At 33.6% G+C, this 11,534-nt stretch overlaps 1 protein-coding gene across 2 annotated transcripts in view; it reads left to right on the top strand.

Moving 5' to 3' along the window:
* RMDN1 (regulator of microtubule dynamics 1) overlaps window positions 1-8,583 on the top strand; it is a 35,368-nt gene extending 26,785 nt beyond the window's left edge. For both annotated transcript variants that reach the window (XM_008572589.1, XM_008572582.1), the window contains exons 6-10: window positions 2,633-2,688; window positions 4,174-4,261; window positions 5,543-5,573; window positions 7,847-7,980; window positions 8,453-8,583. In XM_008572589.1, coding sequence (XP_008570811.1) covers window positions 2,633-2,688; window positions 4,174-4,261; window positions 5,543-5,573; window positions 7,847-7,980; window positions 8,453-8,503 — 360 coding nt within the window. In that variant the 3' untranslated portion in view covers window positions 8,504-8,583. The remainder of the gene's footprint in view (window positions 1-2,632; window positions 2,689-4,173; window positions 4,262-5,542; window positions 5,574-7,846; window positions 7,981-8,452) is intronic.
* The last annotated feature ends 2,951 nt before the right edge of the window (window positions 8,584-11,534 follow it).

Below are 11,534 nucleotides of genomic sequence, written 5' to 3'. Positions count from 1 at the left end.
GGGTTGCGATCCGTTGCCGGACACGGAAAAAGACAAAAGACAAAAAAAAAAAAAAAAATGACAATTTGTTATTTCTTATCAAAAAAAAGTGGGTTAACTGAGCATAGTGGTGCCTCTGCTTTGCCTGGTATAGCTGAGGTCATTTCAACAGCTTCATTCACCTGGGCCCTCAGCTGGGACTGGAATGTCCAAGATGGTCCCTCATGAAAGCTTCTCTCCACTTGTTTTTTTATCACTTAGTGTTGTAGCCCAAGCTTCTTTAAAGCATGGTAGTTGGCTTCCAAGAGTGAGCGTTCCAAGAGAAAAGTTCCATTGTATAAACATTTATCAACCTTTTGCTTGCATCATACTTGGTAATATCCTGTTAACCTAAATAAGTCATCTGGCCAAGCCTAGTTTCTGTGGGCAGGGACTAGTCACACAAACTCTTGAGTACCAAAAAGCATGGTCCAATGTAACAGTAATACAATTGACATCCCACTCCCAGCAGTAATAATTAATGCTGTTTAAAATTATATTATCTGTGTGTGTAGTGCATGTGTGTTTTAATATCTCCCCCTAAAGTTAATTTACTTATTTATAGTAAGCTCGTCTTTTGGTGCTAAAAATTCTACAGGAATTTTTGTATAAGCTTTCAAGTGTACATTTGTAAATATATTAAAATAACAATATTTAGTGTTTACATTAAAAAGATCATTTGTAGGGCTGGCCCGTGGCTCACTTGGGAGAATGTGGTGCTGATAACATCAAGGCCATGGGTTTGGATCCTTATATAGGGATGGCCGGTTAGCTCACCTTGGAGAGTGTGGTGCTGACAACACCAAGTCAAGAGTTAAGATCTCCATACTGGTCATCTTTAAAAAAAAAAAAAAAAAGATCATTTGTACTACTTCTAGTTTGAGTTCCATTATTACATCTAAAGTTGTAAGGAATTATCTTTGGATTGTTATTGAAAGGTAAACTAATGGCAGGGAGGATTTTAAAAGAAAGGGTTTGCTTGAAAGTAGCACTTCTCAACCTCTCCTAAGAAAATTAAACCCTTATGCCCCATGGCATTCATTATGTTTGATGAATTAACTTCTGTCCTATCCATGCATCTAGAATGGTGCTAGCTCTGTATCATTTGTAGGAGAATGGAGAAAATAGCTACTCATAAAATTTTTGTAGGGCTTAATTTTCAAGTGGAACTCCAAGTGGGAAAGGTTGCTTAGAATATAAGTTGTTTTTAAATACTTAAAAATATATTTTACTATTCACATCACTATATTGAAGGAGAAGAAAAATTAGGTCAGTGCTGATTCTTCCTCATATTATTAAAGCAAGATTTCTGCCAAACTATACTTTGTTAGCCTTATTCTATTGTCTCTACTATTACTACTACTAATATGAATCAGTGTTAGTAATAAATTAAGTGCCTGGTATTATTTCATGAAAAGTAAAAATAACGATGGTGGTGATAGTAGATATCATTGTAAATAAGCGTTTGCTGTTACTTGTTCATTTAATTTTTACAACAACCCTATGAGGTAGGTGTGTCATTTTCTATAAAAGAGAAAACTCAGCCACAGCAAGAATATAGAACTTGCCAAGGTCAAGTTAGAGGTCACTGAGCTGCAATTTGAACCCTGGCAGTCTGGCTTCAGAGCCTATGCTCTTAACTGTTATCAATATTTGAATATATGTATCTCACCAAACTGAAAGTGAAAATGTGGGTTTATAGAAAATCATAAACTATGAAGTCTTAATTTTTTCAAAAAGAGTTTTTTATTTTTAATAGGATCAATATTAATCAACAATCTGTAAGATTTCCTTAGTGGTTTTCAACAAAATAATGGCTAAAAGGAGGAGTCATTTCTTTAAAGTTATTCTGTAGTTTATGCTTTACAATAATCCACATAGTAAATAGAATTTAGGGAGATTTTATCAACATATTTTATATTGTACATAATTATTCTATTAATAATAATATTTGTTTTTCCTTTGGTAAGTACAGATGAGAAAGTTGAAAATCTGCATAAAGGAATGGACTTTCTAATATCGTGGACTTGTAGTTCTTTTTTTTATGGGTTTTTTTTTTGTGTGTGTGCTTTTTGAGACCAGCCACACCGCGCTCAGACAGTGAGCGCACCGGCCATCCCTATATAGGATCCGAACCCGCGGCGGGAGCACTGCTGCACTCCCAGCGCCGCACTCTCCTGAGTGCGCCACGGTTTCCGCCCTGACTTGTAGTTCTTTTAGGAAAGAATGCATTTTATTTATTCATCTATGTTTTGCCAGAAAAGGACTTCCTTATTTATTTTTTCTTTAATCTAGAAGAAACATTGAGAGGTACAGATTACTGTTTTCAAAGTTAGATACATTTACATATTTCATGTATTTTCTCATCTCGATAGATCCTGTTATCAGTTTCTGAACTTTATAAAATAGTAACCTTAGTACAAGTCATTAACAGTGTGTTGAAACAAATTTAATCAGAATCAGGAGGAAGAAAGTTGGTGTTGATTACTGTAGAAGAATTAAAACATGGGGTTGCAGGGTTTTTTTTTTTAATATGGCTTCTTCTGCAAACAAAATAAAGAACTTATTGGTGTTTAGAAAACAAATATGATTGTTTTTTCTTATTTCTTCTTAGAAAGCAATTGAACTAAACCCTAAAGATGCTACTTCAATTCACCTTATGGGTATTTGGTAAGAAAATTTCTTTTTTTTAAAAAAAGATGACCGGTAAGGGGATTTCAACCCTTGGCTTGGTGTTGTCAACACCACACTCAGCTAGTGAGCCAACCGGCCATCCCTATATAGGATCCGAACCCGTGGCCTTGGTGTTATCAGCACCGCACTCTCCCAAGTGAGCCACGGGCTGGCCCTAGAAAATTTCTTTACATAAATACATCAGTGGTATTTAGTGTGTTCTTATTTTGTACTATGTATAAATATCTCATTTTGTAGTATAAAAAAGTGCAAAGATGTAAAATATTTTAAAATATTTGGCAGAGTTTAGAGTGTTAAATCCATTAACTAGCACTTATATAAGTATTGTTAGAACATACTAAATTTGATTGTGATCTTGTTAAACACTGCTAATCAGGGCATTAAGAAACATGTACTTAAAAGGTCTTAAAACTTTTTGTTAGACCTTGAAATTCCCTTTGTTGGGAAAGACTATTCTTATTTACCATGCTAAGGATTAATCTAACCACAGTAACATAGTAGGATGCCCCAAGAGGGTCTTTGTTTCATCAAAGTGTGTCAAATACAGTCTTGATTTATCTGAGGAACAATCTAATGTGACTTTCAGTATCTTTCTATTTTTATGTGATATTACATCCATTGTAGATTATTATTTTGCTGGTATGAGGGTATACCAATGTGTTAAATACTTGCTGGTTTAAGAATCTTTTCTGAGACAGGTTGGACCATGCTTTCTTGGGTGTAGTCTGCAGAGTTAAATATTTACTTTCATCTAAGAGAGGTAACTATAAACAGTCCTGTATCAAATTATTTTAAATGAGAAGTAAATATCCTTGAGGATAAAGGACATATTAAACACTTACCAAGGATTAATGATAATTGAGGGATAGTAAGTCAGATGATAGTAAGTAAACATGAATGAGATACAGTCTGTGCCTCAAGGAGTTCAGACCATAGTCAAAGATCCAACACTTTTTTTCCTACCTATTTCAGAATGTAAAGATCTTTAGATGGTAATCATTTGCATCACCCCTTAAATTGTTGGTTGCTATTATTTATGCATATGATGTTTAGTTTTATCATTTTTCTTGGATAAGTTTTTTAACTTAGTTTTTCTTATGTAAAAAATAGTGGTAATGATCCTATCTCATTTACTTGTTGTAAGGAGCAGATGAGAGGGATAATTATTTAGCCCAGCACCTGGCACAAAGTGAGCACTCAGTGGTAAATGATATATTGTATTATCATTACTAGTACTATTACTATTTATATTTTATCACAAAATACACCCCAACTAATGGATCAATATAAATTAGTTTCTAGATAATTCAGTATGAATATTAACCTACTGGGTATCATATAAAGTACAAATTGTTTAAACGTAGAGATTCCTTTTGTAATTTCTATTTAGCTGCTTAGCACTCTTTAAGAGGAAAGAAAAGTACAAATTTGAATGTATAATGTTATTTTATTTCTCTGTAGGTGCTATACATTTGCTGAAATGCCTTGGTATCAAAGAAGAATTGCTAAAATGCTGTTTGCAACTCCTCCTAATTCCACCTATGAGGAGGTAGTATGATGTCCTTTTTTCAGTTAGTACCAATCTCTTAACTATAGCACCATTCTACTGGTTCCACACATATGGAGCTGATTCAGTGAGGGATTTGAGCAAGTTTCTAATGATCTAATTCAACTATTTTATCACAAAGGCTTAATATTTATTTTCCATGACTGGTGGGTGTTTTTTTTTTTCTTTTCTTTTAGGTGAGTGGCTGATAATTCCGGTATACCGTCAGCTAAAACAGCTCCTGGCTAAAATCTACCTACATTTTCTATGTGAAATCTTTACAAGTTGTAAAGTAGAATAAGAAATACAGCAACTGTTACCCAGCATGTTTTTAGGTACATTCTACATGGTAGCACAGTCATTTAGGAAAATAAAGCACATGTACGAATTGATAAAAGAACAGTAATTATAACTTTTTATAAAAAAGGGGTATGAAAGGCTCATATTCTCTCATATGTTCAAGGCCTTTTGCTTTTCCTGTTAAAAATAAGATTTGAAAGGGATTTCTGGGTAAACATTTTGGACTCACTCATCACAAAATTTTTATAGTAAGGAAATGGGCAGTTGAAAAAGCTTTCCCAATACTTGCATCATACCAAGGAGCTATTTTGGTTTTTTTTGGGGGGGGGGGGCTATAGTGTAGAATTTGATGTAAAGAATATTTAGTTGTATAATTAGAACACAATTGGTAACTACTTAGTATTAGAAAGCATGCTAAGGAGATATCTACTATAACAAATCGGTTATGTTTTTCAGAAATCAAATATCAGTAGATAATGCATTATAAAAACAGTAGTTTTAAGTGGGACAAAAAGAATTAGCAGAAAATTTCAGACTCATAACATTGTATGTAGAAATTTCAGTAATAATAGACTTAAAGATTAACTGGTACAACCTCTGTATCACTGAGTAAACTAAGCTTTTGATTATATCTAGTTTTTACTAGTATATGCTATTATGATTTATGAAAAAGGTCAAAATAACTGAGTTACACATGATATTCTTTCCTTTCTGCACATGATGCTTGTTTGGTACAAGTTCTAAAGAGCAACCAAGTTATTACCAGAAGTGATCCACATATTGTAATTCTAACCTCTGATGATGTAACAGTGTTACGTTCAGTTTGGCTATGTTAACTCTCATTGTTGAAGAATTGACCATTATTTTAAGATGAATTACTTCCTGACTTATATTTACTATAGGAATAGACTTTGGAGAAAATGCTTTTTTATACTGAATTTGTTTTATCTTTTTCATTGTTTGGGCTCTTTTTGTTTTTAACAGGCCTTAGGCTACTTTCACAGGGCAGAACAAGGTAACATATTTTTGATTTTACATATTAATATAGTTACAATTGTATAAAGCTGAATATATAATAGAAATTTTAAAAATAAAGATGTTTATTCTGTTATACTTCTTTTGGCACTAGATATTATAAAGTAATTTTTACAGTAAGCTATTCTGTTATACTTCTTTTTGGACTAGATATTGTAAAACAATTTTAAAAGTCTTTATTCAGTAAAGATCACCTGAATGAGAAACAGGCCACTACTGAATTTAGAGCTGCAATTCTGTAATGGTCCTTCATTTGATGTAGTTCAACTTTCTCTTTTGAGAGGAGGCTCTGACAGGTTTACTGTGGGTTTCAAGATCACACAGTTAATTAGACGTATTTAAATGGGAGCTCTGGTTTTAAACCAGGCAGTTTTTGTTCTGTTGCAGACATTGTCTGTGAAGAAGAGTTTCTTGTTGTTCTTGTTTTGAAAAAGTGACTAGCCCTACAAAACTGTCACCAGTCCATCCTAAATTTACCCTTTTTAACACTAATAACACTGAGGGAAGGGACATAGCGTTATCAAATACACCATAAAAGCCACTACAAATATATTTTTATAAAATTTAATCAGAAGAAAATTTAAAAGACATAGTGTTTGTTAAATTTGAGATCCTACACATATAGACTTATTGAAATACTTCCATGATGGCAAAGCAATTTTTGTCTTTTTGGTGGCTGGCTGGTACAGTGATCCAAACCCTTCAACTCTAAGCAAGTTAGCTAACTGGCCAGCCCAGCAAAGTAATTTTTTTTAAAAACATATTTTCTAAAGAGTTGTGTCTGAATGTTGAATATCTCTGTAATTCATAAATTCTACTTTATTATTACTCATTATCCTCTCATGATCATACTGTATTACATATCATAAATATGAATCCAGGAATGAAATTTTCTCAAAGAGATTTAAAAGTGTAATTACAAAGTAAAAATCAGACCTTAGAGCCTTAAGAGTTGGGGATGTTGAATAAAACATGGTTCAGCTCTCACAGAGCTAAGTTGATCCTTGGTAAATAACTCGTCATCCTCCAGGTTTTACTTTAGAGGTCACTACATAGGCTTCCTTTCCTCATGCCCAAATCTGGTTCAGAAGCTCATCCTATACTCTTAGTATGTTTTATTTCTCCCATAATAGCCCTTTTCACTTCATACTATGAATATTTGTTTATGTGTCTAAAACTGTAAATTCAGGAAGATGGGGACTTTGTCTTTCTGGCTCATAATTGCATCCTCATTGGCTAGCACAACGCTTAGCATATTTGCTGAATGAGTAAACAGATGAATGGATGAGTGAATGAATGAATAAATCAATATACTTAACCCCAAGAAACCTAACTATATCAACATGGCATCACATAAATATGTTCAAATAAAAGAAGTAAAACAATTTGGGGTTAGGAGAAAATGGAGTTAATCTTAAATTTTACATAGGAAAAAGTATTCTTTGAATATAGAGGATCCTAGATTGTTTAGGAGGAAACTGTGTCAAGAATTAATGAAGTTATTGAGATAGTTCCAGGCTTTCATTCATGTTTTTTATTCATGCTTTTCCCTCTGTCAGGAATGTTCTCAACTTTTTCTGTTAAAATTTTATTCATCCTCCAAGTCAGTCCAAGTGTAATCTCAGAGGTAGTTGCTTCTTTCTTTGCTTTCTCATAGAACTTTAAAGTTTGTACATCTGATAAAGCATTCCTTTCATTCTTATATCACATTTAGTTGGGTTCATGTTTCTCTCTTTTCATTATAAATTCCAAAAGAACAGAGACTTTGTTTCATCCTCTCTTGATGCTTAAGTATAGCTGACATACAGTAAATGTTGACCAAATGTATAGTATATATCATCATGATTTCATTCACTCATTCAGCAAATGTATTTTGAGTGTGTTATGTTCCAGACACTGTTCTGGGCACTTGGAGTACAGTATGGAAGAAAAGAGATTAAAAAGAAAACCGCTGTCCTTATAGCTTACATTGCATCAGCAACCTCAGCTTCTCATCTATAAAATGGAGATACCTACTTTATAAAATTGTTGTGAAGATGAAAAATGTTTGTTAATATAGGGCCTAGCACATAGTAGCTATTCAATAATTGGTAATTATTTAAGATATGAACAGTTGGACAAAAGAATTTCATATAGCTTAATCACTTATTGATCACACAAATTTATTATTGGAATTTCGACCAAAAAATTAAACCTGTAAAAAAGTAACACTGTTTCATCTGAGATAAATTTGTTTTTCTTTTTTATGTACAGTGGATCCAAACTTCTACAGCAAAAACTTGCTTCTTTTAGGAAAGACATACTTAAAACTACACAACAAAAAGCTTGCTGCTTTCTGGCTACTGAGAGCCAAGGACTATCCAGCACACACAGAGGAAGATAAACAGGTAAAACATCTCCAATAAAGTAAGGCAGACAGAATTTCATTGAGGCACTGTTAAATAAAGGTGAATCAAGAGTTTCTTTAGAAGGGTTATTGTCTAAATGCTTATTGCTGAAAACAGTAGTATCTATTTCAAATGTAAATTCATTGACATTTTACATTAATTTCTGTATAGGAAATGTTTTGTTACTTTCACCAAATAGATGTTATGAATTGCTTGCTGCAATACAAAATTATTCCTGTATGACAAAGATAGCAGATCAAATAAGATTTCTAAAACACAGAAGTCAAGGGATATGTACTAAAGTGGAAGAGTTCTCCAAGAGTCTCATCTGGTTAAGACATTTCATTCTTACAATGTCCTATCCTGATTTTTGGCAACTCTTAGAAACCACAGTCCACTTTATAAACTTAAATTTCACAAGTTAATCTCTAAGCTGTAATGTTTATTAATAACATGTATTTTTACATTTTAGATACAGACAGAAGCTGCTCAGTTGCTTACAGGTTTCAGTGACAAGAATTAAGGACTTCTCAGAGAAGAATACATGAAATATCTAATAAACATTGTTTTCATTGAATTATAAAGATAATACATTAATCATAACTGTTTTATGGCTGTTTTTTCAGTTGTTTTTGATGTTGTGACCATTTAACAGAGTAAGTATATAAAATTTTAGGTTTCTTCACTAATAACAAGGTAAAAGAAATAACTGCCATTGCTCAGTAATGTTGAAAACACCAAGGTCAAGGGTTCAGTCCCTGTATCAGCCAACCGCAAAAAAAATAAATAAATAATTGCCTTATTGCCACAAGAGTGGTAGAGATAAATCTCCATGACTCAGGTGGAGAGTCATTGCATCTGAGACACCAGCAATACAAAATGGTATGAGATTTCTAAGGACTGATCACATCAGTATGGGAGATCAAGAAAAGAAACCTTATGGAAGTGAGGGAATATGGAGAAGTGGATTTTCAAGTTGGATTGATTCAAAGTTGAGATCCTGCAGAGAAGGTGCAGTGAAAGTTAGGTGGTATGTTGAGGGTTCTTGGTATAAAATAGTTAAATAATGTATCTTAGAGACAACCTGCATAAGGAAAGAACTCAAGTCAGGAGAGGGCTGAAAATGGAGTGGTTTCCTTTTTTAAATGTGGTGTATTCTCACAACTAAAGAGTGAAATGGAAATTAAGATGTCTTAAATAGGGACAACAGTACTTCATACTTGAGGCTGGAATGCCAGCAGTAAGATTTTGTAAGAAGGATTATCTTAAATGCCACTGAGATAAATCTGAGACTATGTGTAAGTGGATTTTTCCCAAAGGACTTGGTGAACTGTGTGGGCATGTGCTGTTTGTTTTATCGTGGAAATCTCCAAACAAAAAGGGAAATTGAAAGTAGTGAACTGTGTATACCCATCTCTCAGATTCAACAATTATTAATCTTTTGCTATATTTTATTTATATATGTATATCTACTCATATATGTTTATTTCTAAACCTTTGACATTAATTGCAGACATCGTAATATCTCACCCCTAAATATGTCAGCATGCATCCCTTAACTTTCCATTATCACAACTGGGAAGTTAATTCTCTAACATCATCTAATATCCAGCCATATTCAAATTTCCTCCAGTGCCCCAAAATGTCTTATACTTTTTAAAGCCAAGGATCCATTGCATTTGATTTGCTGCTTAGTTTCTTTCAATTTAGAACAGTTCCCTGTCTTTTTCTCCTCACAACATTGACTTTTTGAAGAGGTCAGTCAGTTGAGTTGTCTTATAGACTTTCATTCCTGACTGACCTAGTTGACCACATTTTGAGAACCACTGTTCCATCTTATTTTATTTTCAGGGACATCAAGTAATTATATGTATATTAGATCCAATCTTCTTTGCCCTTTATATTTATCACTTTCTGATTTTTCTTTTAACCTTTTATTTTCTTGATTCTTTACATTTCAATCTTCCATGTCCTTTATTTTACTTTTGGTTATATGTATTCTTCCTTAGACACTTTATAATTATTTTTATTTCTGAGATATTTTTATCTTTTTCTTCAATTTTTTTTTCATGATTTTAGTCTGCCATTTCACATCTTCATTGTTGTTTGTCCAAGTCTGAGTTTTTGAATTTCTACTTTAGGTTTTTTCCATATCTGTGCTTACTTAATTCATATTAGCATATTGTGTTAAAGAATTTTATGGTTTTTTTTTTCTCATTTTCAATTTTCCCTTTAGAGTAACTTTAAGTCTTTTTTTCCCCCCACGTGTGTAATTTTTTTGTGTTGAGTTCCCAGCAATACCAGGTAATCAAATGGGAGGAGGTGAGGGGTTTAGGTTAGTTCAGGAATACCCTCTGCTAAGTTGATTTTGTGAAATGAGGTACTGTTCAGTCATAATGCCTTTATGGAGGGGAGAGTCTGTCATCTGATACCATATAGGACTTTTAAAAAATATTTTTACTTTGCAATAATTCTAGGTTCACAAAGAGTTGCAAAAAATAGTAAAGAAGTCCTGTGTGCCCTTCTCCCAGTTTACCCAGTGGTAACTATGTAATTATAGTACAGTATCAAACCAGGAAAAGTGACATCATTACAGTCCACAGACCTTACTCAGATTTGACTTTTATTTTTTTTTTTATTTTTAGTATAGGTCTATGCAACTTTATCATGTGTAGATTTTTATAATTGCCACCATAATCAAGATACAGACCTGTTCCATCATCACAAAGGTCCTCACCCGCGCCTCGCTCAGCCAGTGAGCGGAAACCGGTCTGTATGTGGGATCCGAACCCTCGGCAGGAGCGCCACCGCGCTTCCCAAGCGGCGCACTAGCGCAGTGCGCCACCGGGCCGGCCCAGATTTGACTTTTAAAATATGCTCCCACTTGTGTATCAAACCAGGAAAAGTGACATCATTACAGTCCACAGACCTTACTCAGATTTGACTTTTAAAATATGCTCCCACTTGCGTATAGGTCTATGCAACTTTATCATGTGTAGATTTTTATAATTGCCACCATAATCAAGATACAGACCTGTTCCATCATCACAAAGGTCCTCAGTGCTCTCCCTATAGTTATACTCAACCACCACTTTTCTCCCCACTCTTCCTAACTCTAGCAACCACTAATCTGTTCTCTATATTTCCATAATGCTATGCAAATGAAATCAGTTTGTAACCTTTTGAGATTGTCCTTTTTCACTCAGTGAAATTCCTTTGAGATCCATCTAAGTTCTAGGTATAGTTTGTTCCTTTTTAGTGTTTAGTATTTCATTGTATGGATATACCAATTCACTTAACCATCCACTGAAGGGCATTTAGGGTTTTTTCTTAATTTTAGGCTATTACAAATAACTCTGCTATGAACATTATATACAGGTTTTTATATCATAAATTTATCTCTGGAATAATGCACAGGAGCATGGTTGCTGGGTCTTTTACAGAGCTTTAATCTTCCTTTTCCCCCTCTACTAAGGGAAGCTTCATTCTCCAAAATGTGGTGCCTTTCCAAGATGCTGATTCTGTGCACTTCTTAAGTCTTTTCCTTCTGATTT

Source organism: Galeopterus variegatus, unplaced genomic scaffold, assembly GCF_000696425.1.
Source record: "Galeopterus variegatus unplaced genomic scaffold, G_variegatus-3.0.2 Scaffold48, whole genome shotgun sequence".
Lineage (NCBI taxonomy): Eukaryota > Metazoa > Chordata > Mammalia > Dermoptera > Cynocephalidae > Galeopterus > Galeopterus variegatus.
This window is presented reverse-complemented; position numbering and strand designations above follow the sequence as displayed.